Source organism: Neopsephotus bourkii, unplaced genomic scaffold (genome assembly GCF_033783945.1).
Source record: "Neopsephotus bourkii isolate Nb327-2 ecotype Australia unplaced genomic scaffold, CSIRO-AGI_Nbou_v1 NB_234, whole genome shotgun sequence".
Lineage (NCBI taxonomy): Eukaryota > Metazoa > Chordata > Aves > Psittaciformes > Psittacidae > Neopsephotus > Neopsephotus bourkii.
The window spans coordinates 3,899,784-3,918,849 of record NW_026900744.1 but is presented as its reverse complement, the minus strand read 5'-3'; the positions used below and the strand labels follow the sequence as shown (position 1 = coordinate 3,918,849).

General features: G+C 43.0%; 1 protein-coding gene across 2 annotated transcripts in view; it reads right to left on the bottom strand.

Annotated features, from left to right (window-relative positions):
• TRABD2B (TraB domain containing 2B) overlaps nucleotides 1-19,066 on the bottom strand; it is a 291,115-nt gene that overhangs the window by 106,261 nt on the left and 165,788 nt on the right. For both annotated transcript variants that reach the window (XM_061344875.1, XM_061344874.1), the window contains exon 4: nucleotides 11,028-11,202. In XM_061344875.1, coding sequence (XP_061200859.1) covers nucleotides 11,028-11,202 — 175 coding nt within the window. The remainder of the gene's footprint in view (nucleotides 1-11,027; nucleotides 11,203-19,066) is intronic.

The window sequence follows — 19,066 nt, the reverse complement described above, 5'->3', positions numbered from 1 at the left end:
CTTTCCTTCCTTTCTTATGTTTGCTCCCAATGCCAGTGGGGCTGTTCCAGCTCTCAAGGGAATGACCTTCATTCTGGGAAAAGCGTTCCTGAACTCTGCACACAGGAATGCTGCCCCAGGCTGCCTCCTGGACTCCAAGAGGTTTCTGATGCTCTTTTCACCCCTTGGCTACTTAAGAACATTTTGGTGCACGGTTAATGGCATACTTGGCCAATTAGCAATAGTGAGGCTGCACAGTTTGAGTGCCCACGACTCATTAGGTTTATAGGGAGTCCTGGAGCCATGCCTCGGTCACATTTACAGACCTGCCCCGATATTGCTCTGGCCTCGGTAATGAACACCTCATTAGGGGGCAGTCCAGAGGTAGCACGTGGCTCCTGAGACACTCTGGTTAGTAACTATTAATTCTAAAAATCACTGCTCTGTTCAACCCATGCCATGACTTATATATGTATATATGACTTATGTGACTGATACATGTATTACATGCTCCAGCCTCCCACACACAGAGGAACCCATAAAATGAGTGTCTGTGGAGATGTGTCTTGCCTCCTTCTCCCATAGGGATTTTCTCAGAGCTAATAAAAGTTAAGCTATGCTGTGCATGTGCAATAGGATTTTCTTTTTTCTCCTATCCGATCAGTTATTGTCGTAAGCATTCAAGACCTTATTATCTTGGTGGCTCTAACCATCTATCATGTTCGGTTATAATCATCCAACAGATGAAAAATTTATGTGGGGGAAAAGACATATCCACACACACACGCATACTCACAAATAGTGTGATTGCTTAAGCCTCATTTCCTTAGGAAACCAGATTAAAAATAGCATTGATGTCAATAATGAAGTCTTTATTTCTTTGGCAGATTTCTGCTCCTTTTAAACCAATCCTCCCAGTGAGAGGTACCACAACATTTTCAACTGGAACCAGACCAGATCGCTAAGTGATAAGAACCTCACAGCAGTTTCACTGTACCTCAAACACCTCAAGAAAAAACACAAAGCGAATGTGAATTCTGTGTAAATACTGAAAACCGGTGCCGAATTTCATACCGAGTTAACCCAGTGGTGGCATTCAATTTTTCTCTCCATTTACCTTCAGTGTATAAATACAAGTTTTAAAAGTTTGCAAACCTCAGTATTTCAGGTATTTCCCATAATAAAGTGAAGAAAAATACGAAAAATCCTCAGGTTCTTTATTTCAGATACAAGTTTCAGGCCTGCAACATTATTCTGGGACAATGGTGGAGATTTCACTTTTCTGCCAGGGATAGATCCAAAGCGGAACTCCACCAAAATGTTGTGTTTAGGTTGAAAATGTGTTTGAAAGTATCTGGAAGAACAATTTTTCAGTTTATGGATAACAGCTTAATCGAGACCAAAGCATTTGGTGGGTTTTACTGAATATCTCTTGAAAAACAAAGTTCCAAGACAAGATTTATCCAGATTTCTGCTTATTCAGCTGCCTCCTCTCTGCCCTGCCTGCCTGCAAGTTGACAAAAGTGAAGCCTGGTAGCTCTGAAATCCTATTTTGCCATTTGTCAGCTCACAGCTCTCTAGCAAACTTGTCTACCAACAGCTAAACCCAGGACACAGACCTATGGGACTCCCTACCTCCAAGCCAGTCACCTATGGGCTTCCAGCAGCCATAGCTCTGGAGCTTTCATCAAAAGCAGCACCCCACTACCAGCACATCGGTATTCTCTGTTTTTTTTTCAGAATTCCCATATTTTCAAGTTTTGTTAATAATCTTTTTTAAAAAAATAATTTGAAACAGCAGTGTTTTCCATGGATTGGAGTTACTTCTCACTCCCCATCAGTCAAGTCCAGACTCATGGTTTCATTAGGTCTACTACATAGAGCAGAAAGGGAGCAGAGATTCAAGCCTCATGAACCCAAACTTTTTCCAATTTCAGATGGCAGCTCAGCTATTGGACTTGGGTTTGAGCCCAGTTTCAGTTACTACCAGAGCAATTTTGTCCAACAGACCTATGTTGCTTTCTACAGGTCTCTATAAAATAGCTGAACAGTGGCAGAGTTTGTGTTTTGAATGTCTAAGAGAGGTGAATAACTGAAGTTTACGACATCTCTTCTTGCTCGCTGGAGCACTAATTATTTCCCTTCTGCCTCTCTAAGTAATTCTATCTTCACTTTACATTTCTGATATTTAAATATTTGTTTTGGGCAGAGGTACACTGCACACACCTTTCTTTTCCTTGACACATCCCTTCTGATCTACCAGAGAAAACAACAATGGAACTAGGATTTAATAGGCTTATAAAGAGGGCATTGATGTTTCTCAGTAATGCAAAAGGAGCAGTGCAGATTAAAGAACTGGACTGACAAATAAATGTCTCATTCAGGTGCACATGCCAGCCACCTTGATGTCAGTTGCAGAACTACCACTAATTCAGTGAGAACAGGATCCAATTCCAAATCTATAAATCCTTTCTCACTGAGTTTGCTCTGATGGTATTCCTGGCATAACCATGACCAAGAAAACCTGGAACCCTCACAAGAACGCCCAGTTTAATGAGATTTCCAGTCCCAGTTTCCATACCAGTAAAAATCCTCAAGAAATCCACATAAATTACAGCCAGGTTTTTAGAAACTTTCAGTTTTACATCTATTTTTGCAAAACAACTAACTCTAGCCAGCAGTCATGCCCTGACTTCCAGAGCATCAAGAAGATTACTGGTTCTTCTCCATATGCAGTCCTCATGCAACTTGGCCCCAAGACTGGTTAGAAATGGCTTGAACCTGTAGGAGACCAACACAACCAGCAGTGCAAACTGGTTCCTTCCCTTCCCAGCTCCTGCTCTGATAGCCTGAGGTTCTGACAGGGGAGCTGCAGGGGATACAGTGAGAGTGATCTGGGATGCCCTGGGACATCCATGCTCCTTCACTGGTGTAAGCACCCAGGCAGGAGGGGCAGCACAAAGGAACATGAACACACACTGATGTGAAAGACTACTGAAAGATTTATACTAGCATAACAGGCTCTGAATTTAAGGAAATTGGCTAGCCAAATTTCCTTCTCTTCTGGGACACCACCACACAGCAGGCTTACACTCGGGTATGGAGACACCTAAATCACTGCAGGTGGCACATAAAGATATCCCAGCCGAGACAGGATCCTTGGATCTTTTGCAATCTGTATCCTGTTTGCTTTCTACACAAGCATCCCACAGGAACCTCAGTGGAAGAGGAACACTGCCAGTCTTTGGGCTCTCCACATTGCCCTTATAAAATCTTCCCAACAGCACTGTTAAAGCTAGTTGAGAATCTTTTGATGAGACCGTTTTGGGATGGAAAGTGATGATGGATGTCTGGCATCCATATATTAATTTCAACACTCCCGTTATGAAATCTAGAGTCATATGGAAGCTCTGCCTCATCTCCTGAGAGCTTCCAGGGTGGCCTGCAGATCCACAGCAAGTTCTTGCATATGTGTGTGGGTGAAAGAGTATTTCATCCCACGTTTAAGCCCATTCCTGTTTAGCAGAGTGCTTAAGCCTGGGTGTAAATCTCTTGTGATTCTTTGCAGTTCTGAAAAGAGAAAATTTCCTGAATTATGTCTACATTTTTACATCTTAAATGTTGAAGAGAAATACAGCAAGGGCATAGCCAAATTCTCTATGTTATAGGGCAGAAGGGGCCAATATAGCTTTCTTTTCTTTGAGAACAGGCAGGCAGAATTAGACTTACACAGTAGAACTTGGCACGGGCGTAATAATAAATACAATATGAAAATGTCAGGGACCCAGAGGAGCTGACATTAATGTATATGTTTCTTTAAACTAAAATCCTACTGCATACAGGCAACTTTCCCCATTCATCATGGGAAGAATTACACCAGAGATGGTAAACGCATATGCTGTGGTTTGCAAGGCCCATTTTATTTGCTTTTTACATTTACCTGAATACCTGCAACTAGCAAACATAAAGGCCTGGATGTGGGGCTGTGTCCACCTTCAGTGGAGCAATGGTGAAAGCAATGGTGAGAAGTAGGGGGCATATAGGGATGCTGGGGATGGACTCTTCATTAGGGACTGTAGTGACAGGACAAGGGGTAATGGGTTAAAACTTAAACAGGGGAAGTTTAGACTGGATATAAGGAAGAAGTTCTTTCCTGTTAGGGTGGTGAGGCACTGGAATAGGTTGCCCAAGGAGATTGTGAATGCTCCATCCCTGGCAGTGTTCAAGGCCAGGCTGGACAAGGCCTTGGGTGATATGGTTTAGAGCGAGGTGTCCCTGCCCATGGCAGGGGGGTTGGAACTTGATGATCTTAAGGTCCTTTCCAACCCTAACTATTCTGTGATTCTATGATTCTAAGTGTCCAGACAGGACTCCTGTTGAACTCAGTGACTTCTTCACCAGGCCACCAAAGAGAGTCCAGGGCTTATCCAGCTTCCCTCAGCAGTTTAGGTCATGACACAGAAGGAGAAAAGTGAAATCCATATCCAGCTACACAAGTCTGTTCTTTCACTCAGGCTCTCATCTCCTCGGTTGACAGAGGTGACAGCAGGTCAAGATAGCTCTCACCATTGCATAATGCTGTACTGTGCTTCTACAACTAACATCAGGAGTCTTTCTTAAATTAGAATTACAGGAATCAGCCTTCAGAACAGTAGACTCCTTTTCACAATAGGGTAGCCTAGTCAGGTTTATTTTGGCCTCCCTAACTCGGGCGTCTTTGCCGGTTTAAGCTCCAGGTGAAAAGCAAAATATTCAGGGCCTTCCAAACCACCACATAATACAAGACCAATGTAAATTTAAAAAGTTCCCTTTTGATTTTTTTTTTCCTGTTTTGTTTTGTTCTGAAAGGCTACAGACTGGATTTGCACTTGGAATGAGCTTTCCCCCAGTGAAGTACGCCCTGATTTACAACAGTGTCTGAAAAGAGAATCAGGCATTGCCTGTTTAATGCAGAATTTTAAATGAATCAATTACATGGTTTTGGTCAAAATTAGCATGCAAGTTTATTTCAAAAGGCAAAGTGATACTCTGCCTTAAAAACTAATGGTAAAAGTCGTCCATACGCAAAACCAGGCCAACCTCACTATAAGCATCTGGATGCCCAAATAAACACAAGCAGAAAGAATTCTAGCATCTGCAAACTGTTAATTCACCCTGTTCTTCTCTTTTGTAGGCTAGCCAAGTTCAATCTCCTGGTCGCCAACTTCTTGCTCCACCGAGACAACCCACTGATGAACTGTGCTTGTGATGTCAGTAGCACCACTAATCAGTGCTGGACCAGGACGCCTGTCCCAGGGGATAAAGTCTCTTTATATTCCAGCCTGCAAGCGTTTTCTTTTTGCTTCCTTCCCCCACGCCCCCATCTTCTATTTCTTTTAGGTTCTACAGAGAATCCAGGATGAAGAATGGCAATGGGAAAGAGCTACACAATCCTGGAAGACGGAGGAACGGACTTCCGATGCCAGGCTGAATTAATCCCTAGCAGCGCAACAGCGGGTGTAACTTTGTGCCTGATTTGCACACAACATTGCACCTTCTGGGAGTGCAAACCAGCTATCTGCATATTCAACATCTGTAAATCCCCAGCCCTCAGTGTGCCCTCGGATGGTGGCCTCAAGGCATTTCCCTTTTGGAAAACCACTTTCAAGTAACTTATGTGAACCTGAGTGCCTGATCTGGGGGCAGGTGTTAGCGGCTTTCACAAAGGCTCTCTGGATTTTAATTACTCAGGTTTAAGCTGCATATACTAGCCATCGCTTCCTTTCCTTGCACAAACTGGGTAGAAAAAGTAGCTTCCAGCAACAAAAAAAAATCCCACCTCCACCTCTCATCATCCACCCAAATTCAACAGCCATCATGTTCCATCTCAACTGTGATCACCTTTTAAGCCATGGAAGAAGCATGTTCAAGACAGCTACATCATCTGGGTATCTCCACAGATGCTCTGTAGTTTTTGGAGGGAAAAAAAATAAGCATGTCTCAGTGGTGATTCAAGACCACACAAGACAGAAGTCATCTTGGAGACGTCTCTCAGTTCCTAGTCACTCTAGAAAGTGAAGGGCAAGTCTGTTCCAATCTTTGGTATCTGCAGCATCTAAAATGATGGGTGCAGAAACTCCCCCAGGCAGTCCTTTGAGGAAAGAGCAAAAGGGAAAGAGCTGGAGCTGAGGACTAGGAGAAGATCTTATATTCTTGCTGTGTTACTGCACCAACTCCACCCTATAGAGTAGCTATGAAGCTCTCTTCTTCCCTAGTGAAAACACAGTGCAAGCCACTTTGGAGTCCTGTTATGAAGAACCACCAGATAACACTCAAAAATGACTTTGGAAACAATACATAATATCATTGTTCGAGAGGTTGGAAAGGTTACTTCCAATCCATGATTCTATTATTATTGTTAACAGTCTAATTTCTTAGAATCAGAATCATTACTGATGATGCTCAGACTCTTCATTAGGGACTGTAGTGGTAGGACAAGGGGTAATGGGTTAAAACTTAAACAGGGGAAGTTTAGATTGGATATAAGGAGGAAATTCTTTCCTGTTAGGGTAGTGAGGCACTGGAATAAGTTGTCCAGGGAGGTTGTGAATGCTTCATCCCTGGCAGTGTTCAAGGCTAGGTTGGACGAGACCTTGGGTAATATGGTTTAGGGTGAGTTGTCCCTGCCCATAGCAGGGGGGTTGGAACTTGATGATCTTAAGGTCCTTTCCAACCCTAACTATTCTATGATTCTATGCTGCTGCCTGCCCAATGCTGGCTGAGAAAGCTCTGCAGGCTGGGGAGAAAATTCATCTGTTCTGAGCATAGGCATGATCAAAACCTACTTCTGCTACTCCTGCTCTGGGATGAATTCCTCTACTTCCATAGAATCATAGGATGGTTTGGGTTGGAAGGAATTAAAGAGTGCCTAGTTCCAACCCCTCTGCCATAGGCAGGGACACATTCCATTAGACCAGGTTGCTCCAAATTCCATCCAACCTGGCCTTGAACACCTGCAGGGAGGGGGCATGGGATAACACAGACATCCACAACAGAGACTTTACCTTATTTTAACTTGCCAATCATATCAGAAACTTAATCAACAAGCAGGTACCCAATCTCAGCCACCTAATCCCACAGCTGAGAGAGGGATGTCCAACTCTCACACTCATCAATCCCTGTTAACACACACGGACTTCATCAGGAGAAGCAGTCACCAGCCCACTCTGGCTTCTGCTGCATCATGGACAACAGCCTGGGTCTTTTCTGACTTCTCAGATACAAGGGGCTGCCTGGATCTGGTGGAGTAGGAAAACATGTGATTTCCTTCACTGCACAACTGTGGTTCAGAGACAGTTTGATTTCCCTTTTCCTGTGGGAGATGCTATGGTACTTGGATTCCAAGTCAATTCTCCATGATGTCTTTATTATTTCAAATAACCAAACCCACTGCCGTAAAGCCTACTGATTTGGCTGCTAATAAACATCACAAACTGGAGTAGCATCCGAATTTCTGAAGCAGTAAATTCAGCTCTCAGCTACAAAACTGACAGGAAAGCAAGCAAGCAAGCAATGCAAGCAAGTAAAACATCCTAAGGAAATTATCGTTGAAATTAACTGCAGACATAAATTTATCCATCTGTTATCATAAGTGTTACTTGAAAATTATTTGCCCATAAAAATGAAATAAGCCAGAGTGATTTCTTTTTTCTTAAACATTGACTTCATGTGTATAGTTTTAGTTGCCAAAATATTAACTCTTATTAACAGCCCATGTGCTCTTGGCTGCGTCTCTCTTTCTTAACTGTAAATGGACCTTTATAAATTGCCTGTATATATCAAGTCTAATGTGCTTCACTGTTATTATGGATCACCAATTCCCAGCAATCCAGGATGGTTTTTCAAAACCTAAAACCCAAGCAACCCCCCCAAATTTCCCTTGGAAGTACTCTATTTAACTACCTTTATTCATTCAAAGGGAAAAAATGCCATGCCTGGTACCTGAAGAATATCATTTAACTGCACAAACAATAAATGCTGTTTCATTACTAGTGTATAGTTACTGTGACTATAGGGATGGTGAGCTTTTCACATTAAGTCTGCATACGGTAAACCCTGGCAAGAGAATAATGGATTGCACAGAGTTGGGTCCCATTTTACCCAAAGTCTGTTATTTTTCTTGGAGAGAAGAAAGAAATGAAAGTAGAAAGAATAAATGGCTATTTTCACTTCTATATGTTTTATAAAGGAGTAAATTAACAGTCCAAACTGCTCCAATGCATTTGAATTGTGAGCAATGCCCCAGATGGTGAGGAAGGGGGAAAACTATTGAAAAGACTACTTTTTATATTTAAAAACAACAGAAAACTGAAAAGCTCCATTTAGAATTGTGTAATTTTTTTGTTTTAATGCTTCTGACTGGAACAACAACAACAAAATCTTTCAACAGTGTAAAAATGCTTTGCTTCCCTTTGAGGATCTAAAAGCTTTACCCCAGCTTGCTTAAATATTCAAATACCATTCCCTTACAGTCTTGCGCTCAGCTACAGACCAGACTCTCAACCCCTCATACAATGCACCACAGGGCCTTTGCAGCTCAGTTCTGAATGGCACACAGCAAAACAATTTAACTAAGACCACCACTTTACAGAGGAGAATGACACCCAGTCACTTGGGATTTTGACCAACATCTGTAAGAAGTGGACTTGCTTTTTCAGAAGCAAACAGAAAAACTGTGTTTTCCCCAAATGCCCAATTTTCTACCCAAAAAAAAAACAAACCCAAAAAACAACCCTACCAGCTGAAAGATATTGGTCTGCCTTCATTTGATAACAAAGCAGGATGAAGAAGGTAGAAATTCTATGCATAATATCACTAGTAGCCAGGCTGTAAACATGTACAGCTGCACAGGTACCTAAATTAACCACCTGCCATAGTGCAATCAAAAGAATCATCATGCAAGTAGGATTCTCTCCTACAGCAGCCCCAGCCCATAGCACTGGGTTTAGGAAAGTTCTTCCAAGGTGCTTTCCTCAAACAGGCTAATTCAAGTAGTAGATATAAGAATGCAAAATACAAATGGATCACTAAAAGCCAGTCTTACAATTTAGTGCATGGGAAAAAACACACAAACAAAACCCAAGAAAAACCTTCAGGAGAAAAACTCCATTTGAATCCTGAGGGAAAAATCAAGAACTTTGCACTTTGGCCACACACAAAAGTTTTACCATTGAAAACTTAATCATTTTCTCACTATTTCATGCATGAAGAAAATAAAAAAACCCACAAAACAACAACAAAACATCCCAGAAAAGAAAGGAGGAATTAATTGCACTTAAAGTGATATGGCCTGCAGGGATTGCCTGCTTCAGTAAGAAACACCAATAGGATGCTGGAACAAAGAACTCAACCAAAAAGTTTTCCTTGGTGTCTCCTGCGCCCTGGTTTTCCATAAACCCAGCTGCATGCGTCTGTTCTGTCCTGCTACAGTCAGCGCTGGGAAAGAGGAATAATCCAACAACAAAGAAAGCTTTCAGCATCACCAAAAATGGCTGATGGGGAATGAAATCTCAACCCCCCCTCAACTTAAATGTCACTTCCTAAGGAATTAGTATCCATCTGCTTAATTTCATTTCTGTTATTAGCAGAAATGCATAGCTGCAATGGATTGGATTCGTGACCTACCTACTCCAAGATCCTGCCTCAAGCCACAGTCTGTAATTGACACCTAGGAAAGGTGTGTACAGAGCAGGACAGTGGGCAACAATGTCCAATTTACCCTCTGTGCTCCATCATATACTGACTAAGGGACTCTCAAAACTGAAGAATAAATCAGAATCACTGTGTTCAATAATCTCTGATAAACTTTGCTCCAATCTGTTTCTTATGAATCCCTGTCCAGTTATGAACCACCATGATGTATCTTCCTGCTGTAAAAACAGTTAAACAAACTCCTCAGACAGAAACATCAAGCAAGCTTGAGATTAAATAAGCTTAGGAAAACTCAGTCTGGATACACTCAAAAAACAAATACATCAAAACGCATGTGTCTCTGCTAACCCTTGCAGCTTCTAATCAAAATTCCCACTGAAGTGAGTAGCAAAAAAGTGAGTTGTTGCCAAAGTTCATAGTGAGAGACATGGGATGAGAAGCAAAGTTCTGTCAAAGAATGAGAAACTGTCAAGGAGAGGGAGCAGGAACTGCAGATCAGTTCTCAATGCAAGCCTCAGGCTTCCTTGAAGTTGAGGAGCTCAAAGAGCCACTTAAGCTGGTGCTCAGGACTCTCCTGAATAGTTATTATTTATACTTTAATGACACAGAAAAGTGAATTACACTGGAAAGAGAAAAACATTTAAAAGGGGAAAGGACAGTAGCTCGTATTGTCCCAGATTCACATTAACACCACAGACATCTTTGCTCTGCAGACTTCATAGAGAGAATTTAAACAGGCAAAGACACATTGGATTTCTACTTAATGATTTAACATTCTGGTATTTAGCTACAAACATAACTCACACACTTGTGCGAGGTCCAAAACCACCAGTCTGTACAGACACATCACTAAAGTAGCTGAGTCACCCATCAAGAAACAGGAATTACAGCAACCCCAGAAGGTTTGAAACCCCAGGCCAGCACCATGAGCCACACACACTTGCGAACACCATAGCAAGGTTTGCACTCCCACAGTCACCACATTCAGTACCCAGGCTTTCAAATTCAAAGGCACTTAAACTACCTCCTACATTGAGGCTACAAACACAAGCATGGTGTGAATACAGCTGAATCAGTCCTCAGGGTGGACTGTAAAGGGAACAAACACAGCAGTGTGAAAAGCATCAATAGCTTCATGTTTCTACAACTGGACAAGCAAAGGAGTAGGGCCTGTCCACAGCATGGCTGGACCCACACCTACCTCCTACACCAACTCACTGTGTTTTAGAAGCAGGTTTAAACAAACAAAAACCTTTCTGCTTCAAAACGAAGTCCCCAAAGAAACTTCTCCACAGGACCAAACTTCAGAGCACTTCCAATCACAATAACCACATAACATAGAAAAAGTCATGCTTTACCTGCTCCAAAGGCAAAGAAGAAGCTCTTATCTGTATTCTCTCTTAAAAGCGCCATCACTCTCTTCCCCATCCTCTCATTCCTCTTGTAGATGAGCTCCTGTCTGAAGTAGCTGTCTATCTCCTGAGCAGTCACCTGCTCATGTGGTGGGAGTGTTGTATTAATGAAGTTAGGAACCTGAAATAGAGAGGGAATGCAGGTCAGGTGACAGTGGTTAAGTAATCCCCAAAACACCGGTGCTTTTAATCCAGCCTTATTTAAACCACCTGAGCATCACTATCACATGAAAAACCCCAGCCACTAGAGCTTGTGAGAAACAAAGAAAAAAAACAAATCACCAATAAGAACCTGTTTTCTTCTCTATTCCTTCAGCAGGATGCAGTCTTAGGTGTTAGATTTGGATGAGTTACTAAACCCTTTATCTGGATATTGCTGAATATTACACCTTGTTCAACACAGTTCATGGGCTGTCTAATACCAGAACAAATTCTGTTATCTGTCCTCAGCCAAGGTCACCATGAACTTAAGTAAGGGCTGCAAGATTTGGCTTGTACATGCTCCATTTTAACAACATAACAGTTAAAAAAATAGGGAAGGTTAGCAAATTCAGATATATGAAGATGTAAACAGGGTAAACCCCTCATTTTTCTTGCAGCTTTACATACTATTACATCGTGCCAGAGAAAACCACGCACTGCAACACAGAAATCCAAGGAACATTCTAAAGAAGGGATTTCCACAAGAACTGTTCCTTCAGTCCCAGTTTTTGTGAGGAGAAATGCTCATAGGCACAGAAGAAAGGTTGAAACCCCAGGGACAGCTTGAGTCAAGGGAGCAGAGCCAGGAATGAGCCAAGACCCAAGCTATAACAGAGAGACAAGCAAGAGCTCTGATTAAAGAAGACAGGAGTGAGGGCAGCCTTCAGAGATGGAAATGGAAGGTGAAAGTTTTGGGGAACATCAACACCCTCATAAGAGAAATCTCTTCTTCCCTGATTTTGGCTGAAGGGAAGTAAAGGCTGGGAACTGATGGGACCTGGCCTTAAATCACCTGAGATGCTTTGGGGAAAGTATGGCACTGCCAGTGGGGACAACCTGCTCTTACCCAAAGCAGGAGTAGCAATGCTGGGGGATCAAATGACTTTGTGCATCCCGTTCCAACCAGGGGAAAGCTCTGATGCTTTGGGTCTAGATATACCGAGAAGTTGTGATCAGACTCTGACCAAGAGGGTCTTTGCCAAAAATGAAAGCACCTTTCTTCAGCTTGTGCAACTCCATCACTTGCAATAATACATCCACATCCAACGTGTTACTCATCTTTATATAACCTAAAATACACAAAATGGAGCCATTTGCTTGCCTTTTTTTTCCCCTCCCTTTTCTTCTTTCCCTTCTGTGAGAGCTTCCCAGTGGCTGAGAGATAAATTTAAAACCAAGGATTGGGTTTTGTCAACATTTCACAAGCTTGTCCAAGAAACAAGACGAAGGAAGGCATCACCTCTAGAGGCACATCATCAGCTACAGGTCCCAGTGCACCTTGTGCATTCCTGTATTCCTATGATTGTCAAAAATAAAGCATACATGTATGTTTCTGCATGTGTGTGGCAGAGGACAGAAGATAAATGACTGAAGTAAGTATGCCCTTACACAGTAGTGCAACCACATTCTGAGCTACGACACTGGCCCCATTAATCAAATCCCTCCTCCCTGTATTGCAGTTCCTTTCCACAGTCAGTGACATACACCATGCCTGGCTTCAAGGAGGCAGCTGCTCCTGTTGATTTAAGAAACCCTTTGGATTCCTAACCACCAGACAGGGATCAGGAAGTCAAGAAACAGTTACACACAATTAGGAAGCCATTAACTGCAGCCAGAATTGAAGTTTGTTGGGTTTTTGTCTGAAAAAGAAAACCAGTTCTTTTAAAAGGATGGGCTAAAGAATGCACCAGAGGGATGCGCCTTCCGTTTAGCAACTATTTTTGTTTCCATTCACTTTAAAAATTAATTTTAACACTTTAATTACAGCTATTTGTTGTTTTGAACTGAGAGGGAATTGATGAGACATTTGCTGTGCCAGTGGGTGAGGGACTGACCTCCTGGTAATAGCTGAATACTGCCACTGGTATTTAATTGTAAGCGGGGTGGATGATGTGACTGTTGAAGAATCCTAACATCTGATTTTGCTGTCCATGTAGGAGAGTAGCAGTGGGATCAGCAGTATAACACAGTGCAACCCGTCACCTGGAGCGTGTGCTCACTGTGTAGTAGGTGCACATAGAATCATAGAATAGTTAGGGTTGGAAAGGACCTTAAGATCATCAAGTTCCAACCCCTCTGCCATGGGCAGGGACACCTCGATCTAAACCATATCACCCAAGGCCTCATCCAGCCTGGCCTTGAACACTGCCAGGGATGAAGCATTCACAACCTCCCTGGACAACCTATTCCACTGCCTCACCACCTTTAAAGTAAAGAATTTCCTCCTTATATCCAGTGTAAACTTCCCCTGTTTAAGTTTGAACCCATTACCCCTTGTCCTATCACTACAGTCCCTAATGAAGAGTCCCTCCCCAGCATCCCTATAGGCCCCCTTCAGATACTGGAAGGCTGCTATGAGGTCAGAGAGAAATGATCCTTTCTGTCCAATCTCTGCAAGCTATTCAGTTTAATGAGAATCCAACCAACTCATATACATACACACATATATATACAAAATACACACACATGCTACAGATTTCCCATGGAAACTCAGTAATATATTTCATTCAGAGGTGTTCAAAAGAAAGAATATTTTGACTCTATCAGTTAGAACTCTGTCTTTTTTCTATTCCTATTTACTTTGGGTTACAGTTCTTCTGTGGACAGTGCAGACGGACCCAAAACTCAGTCATGAGGTACACTCTGCGTTTCTTATTTAAGATTTTGAGGGTAAAGGAAGAGAATATGAGAAAAAAAAAAAAGTCCCAGCCTTGCAGAAATTCCTCTCCCTCCACACTGCCTGTGTAATTTTACTTGAGTCAGTGTCCCTGATGGAATATGTGCGGCTAAAGCTCTGTGCACACACCCGAGCTCACAGTGCTGTGGGATGCAGGCTGTAATTCTTCACCTTTGAAGTCAGTTGGAGCTTTAGGAAGAAGAAAGAGAAGGATCGTGAAGTGGTTATGACACTACCCTGACAAAATGGTTGTGTTCCCATGGGCGATACAAACCTCTTGCATGATCACAAGCATATCATTTGGGTTTAGGTCTTCAAAGGAAACTCGGCACTTAACCTCCACTAAGTATCTTTGAAGCATTTGGCTTTATTCCTCCTGTCCCTCAAAAGTCCATCTGTAAAATGGGCACAGCAATACTTTCCAACCTGATGTTACGTACAAGGCACTGGCTGAATTTGGCTGTTGAAGGACCCAAAGGAAGATCCGAAGTCCAAGATGCTCAGTGGTAGCCTCTCTTCCTACAAATACGTTGTGGAAGGAGGCTGGGAATCTGCTGCAATCTTTAGCAGAAGAGCTAACAGCATACTTTAGCTTAGCAAAATGCATCAGCTGTATCTCAAGATCTCTGCCGTGCTGTCAGCTTTGTCTACAGAGACAAAGAAATGAAAAAAAGGCAAGCAGAGAAAAGCCAAATGTATTGGTGCAGAGTCTTTTATCACATTTAGGGCTTGCTGCCAAAGTTAGCTGAAAATTCATGAACACAGGACTGCATTTAAGTACATTTTCTTATTTACTAGTTTTTAATATTTGGACAAATATTCTGGGCAGAGGCACAGTGCCAGGGTTGTGAATATCTATCTGCAAACAATTTTTTTTAGACACATAAAAGAACCATCAAATTTGGTTATCTCTTTTTTTTCCCCTGCTTTGGATTTATTGGCTACAGTGGAACTGCTCTAGATTCAGTCCAGTATCAAATCACAATCAGATGTGGAGGAATAGCGTTATCGTTCCTACTCCTGTACACTACATTTCCCAACCCTCTGACAACCTCTTCTATCCTTGTTCTGTTCCAGTGATGATAGCCTACTTCTGGAATGTGCATTCAAATTGTAAGATTATGTCAATGGAAAACTAATGCTACCAACATGTGAACAAAGGCTGCGTGCCCTTTTTTGCCTGCATGCAGGCAGTGGTGGTCTTCAATCATAAGTCCATCTGCAGGTGGAGAAGAGGAATGGAAAATACAGTGATCCTAAAACCTTTCCTGCCATTATCTTCCTACGCCTCGGTCAACCGTCTTGGCTTCTGAGACTCCTCTCTCCCACTGCCTCCTAATCAGCAGCTACCTAATTGCTTTCCAGCCTCACTCCTGTGCAATGTCCAAACTCCAGACTGCTGCAGGTACAGTATCATCACTAATCCTTGCAATGGAATCTCAATAATAAAAAATGCCTTATTTCTCCTCAGAGCACTCCCAGGCTAAATAAATAGAGAAAATAGGAGGAGGCACTCCCAGATTCACAAAGGGACATCTATGACAATGTCAAGAGCTGGCCACCAGCTTCCTGAGTTCCAGTCTAGCGCCTCAATACAAAACTATCCATCTTTCCTTGACAGGAGGGCTCAGTCTCCATGCTAGTAATCCTTATATCCAGTTGTTCGCAGGGAGTTGTTCCCACATCACGCCAAATACATTTATTTCTGTTCCTAAACACGATAAAGATTGGGTTCTCTTTATTACTCTTCTGGTTTATGAGCTTTATGTGGGCAGGGCCTGAAGACAAGTAAAGGATCCTGCTTTGAAGGATCTTCCCTGCACCACACAGGTCAGGAACTTTTCATATGGTTGGCTGCACTGCAAGATAAGGATCTCAAGAGCTGACAGCACAGCTTAGGGGGGCTGCCAGGGAGCCAGAGCAGCATCCTGAAACCTGCTGGCTCCTCCAACAAACTGAACGGCCCTAAATTCACACCAGCCCTTCTTGGGTCAGAGGCTGACATCTAAGCTCCAGTTATCATTCGCTTATGAAGGGAGGATACCCTTCCGTTAAGCAGCCTTGACAGGGCACTGCGGTTTTTACTGCACTGATGCAAAATATACTGCTAGGCACTTGAAGACACCTGTTTCGCTTTGATTTATGGACCCTTCTGGCATCTGGGAGAGCCATATGCACTTACTGCAGTGCCTGATATGAAGGATTCAGTGTAAAGTGAAGGGGCTGCAAGAGTAAGCATCTCCACAAGGCGGGTGTGGCTGCTGCTGACTTGACTGGTTTTCCTCCAGCACTCCTGATCTTAAATCCTGATGGAGGCTTCAACAGTTAAGGGGGTGCTGGGTTAATATGATTTAGCTCAAAGCCCAAAGTTGTCAGCTGCCAAGAAGATGAACTTCCAGCTCCAGGGAAAAGGAGACCAGGAAGGAGCTCTGCAAAATGGTGTCCAGTCAAAGCATGTTGTGATTAATCCATGATGGCTTTCTTTAAGTGTCAAAATTTAAGGTAATACATTAGAAGCCTGAGTGGACTCTAAAAGGAGTCTTCAGTCTTTTGGGTAAGTCAGTTCCATCACTCCTTTCCCTTTCCCAGGGCAAGCATCTACCCAAGATGGAGCTTGAGAATATATTAGGAGCACATCAGCACATCATACTCAGGATATGAAGGTCAATTTGGTGGATTCTGGGCTGCTAAAATGGATTATTAGAACCATACCCTGACACCAAACTTGGGTACGGACTCAAACTGATTTGAATTTACAGAAAGCTTCACATCACCAGTCTTTGCTGATGCAGTTCCCCAGGGACAGCTCTCCATGCAGCCGGAGGCCAGTTTTGAGCACTGATTTTCCATTACATCCTTTGTTTTAGCAGGAGTCTGTAGTGTCCCAAACCTCTGAAACCAAGGAACACCCCTGAAAAACTCCAAGGCAGAAGCACAGGCAGCTCTCCCTCGGTGAATAGCGTGGTCTTGCAAACTGGGAGTTCACCAGACTGGGGCTTCATGAACCTAAACTTATTTCCTGGGAGCCTACAAAGATGCTGGGGAGGGACCCTTCATTAGGGACTGTAGTGATAGGACAAGGGGTAATGGGTTAAAACTTAAACAGGGGAAGTTTAGATTAGATATGAGCAACAAGTTCTTTACTGTGAGGGTGGTGAGGCACTGGAATGGGTTGCCCAGGGAGGTTGTGAACGCTCCATCCCTGGAAGTGTTCAAGGCCAGGTTGGACAGAGCCTTGGGTGATATGGTTTAGTGTGAGGTGTCCCTGCCCATGGCAGGGGGGTTGGAACTGGATGATCTTAAGGTCCTTTCCAACCCTGACTATTCTGTGATTCTAAGTCATTGCAACTGGGATGTGTTGTTGCAGCTTCCAGCATTTCTGTTCTGCTTAGGTACATCTAATCCTCCCCGAGCTAAAAGCTGAGGACTCCTTTCATGGAGATAGGCTGCTAAAGACAGAGTAACAAGACAGCCAATCTAAGAACAAGCAGATTTCTTAGGACCAGCTCTCGAGAACCACTTCTGGCTAATCCCTCCTCACCCACATTACTATTCAGGATCCATATATGCAGCAAATACATTGCAAATATAGTTCATGCTACCAACCTTTCTGTAATTGGCCTACCAGATCTAAAACTAGCCTGGGTACCAACTCAGCATGGCATGGTAACTTCAATGCGAAGGCTGAGGTCCCTGAAACTGAGTTTCAAATTGGCTAACTCAGGTCGACAAGCATCTAAATGTGTAAATAGAGGAAAATTACAAATAAGAGAAGATGTGGAGGGGGGGAAAGGGCTGAGAGCTTAGTGAAGTCTATGGGTAGTGCACAATACTTCCAAAGAACAACTCTGCAAGGTGGCTCAAAAACTGTAGGATCACTCCTGACTTGACTGTAAACTTGCCTGCAGGCAGGGTGGGCTGCAACCCTTAGAGCCCTGTGTCTCTGCAGCTTCACTCCCCACCACACCTGCACGGATACCCTTCAGGGGAGCCCCAAGCCCATCCTGCTGCTGCAGCACCCAGCCAAATGACAGATGCGTGCCCTGCCTGGTTTTACCTTCTTGTACATTTGGGTTGAAGGAAAGCGTGTTCAAAACAAGAAAAAGGTGAGGGAAAAGAAGCAGAAGGGCCACAGGGATGGGCTGTGCATCTCCAACAGCTTGGGGGGTGATGCTTCTATCCCTGTTAAAAAGACTTCCACCAAATCCCTGAGAAGTCACAACCTGCATGTATGGTTTTTATTTGTTTTCCCACACCAGGTAAATCCTTGCTTTCCAAGCACATAGAATAAAAGAAACAAAAGAAGAAGCAAGCAACACCAATCCCTCCCCCAAGGCCTCCCTCCTTCCTTACCCCAACCCCGTCCCTGCTCCCCTTGGCAGTGATGCCAAAATATGCAGCCGGCCTCTCTATCTGAATGAATGTTTTGATTAAAGAACTCTTAACAAAACACAGTCAGAACAATGATCCCGGCCCCCTTTCTGCAAGCTTCCCCCAGCTATGCAGTGTATATTTAGGACCACATTACAGGGACCTGTTCATTAATTGAATAAGGACGACAAGCCTGCAGTGTACGCAAATAGAGGTTTTGGTTTCAGTGGGGAGGGTAAATCTTAACTACCTAATGATACTCCTGCTTCATTTAAAACTCCTTTAACTTTGGGATATTTTTTTTCCAGCTTTCATGAGTTTGCAAACATATGGAAAAGTTCAAGTTTTTCTATTTCCCTTCCAAAAGCTTTGTTTCCTTTGACAAAGAATATTCTTTTTTTCTCTCCTGACACTAAAACCATCACCTATTATATTGCCATGACACCCGAGTAAAGATACTGATCAAAGGGCAAAGCAGGGCAATAAAGTGAAAAAACTGGGGCCAGAAGGCTTGGTTTTGGGGTTGGTTTATTAAAGCATTGCAATTCTTTCTCCAAAGGTATTTTTCATTTTGTCTTCTGTTACACTGTGAGAGAACAGCTGGTCAGTAGCGGGTACAGGCTCACGTTTGGCTGCCTTGAGTATATATTGTTCAGGGCTTTTCAATGAGTTTCTTCCCATCCCTGTTTAGAAACATTCTAGGGAAAGCATGAATGTTTATGTGAAGACTACAGTA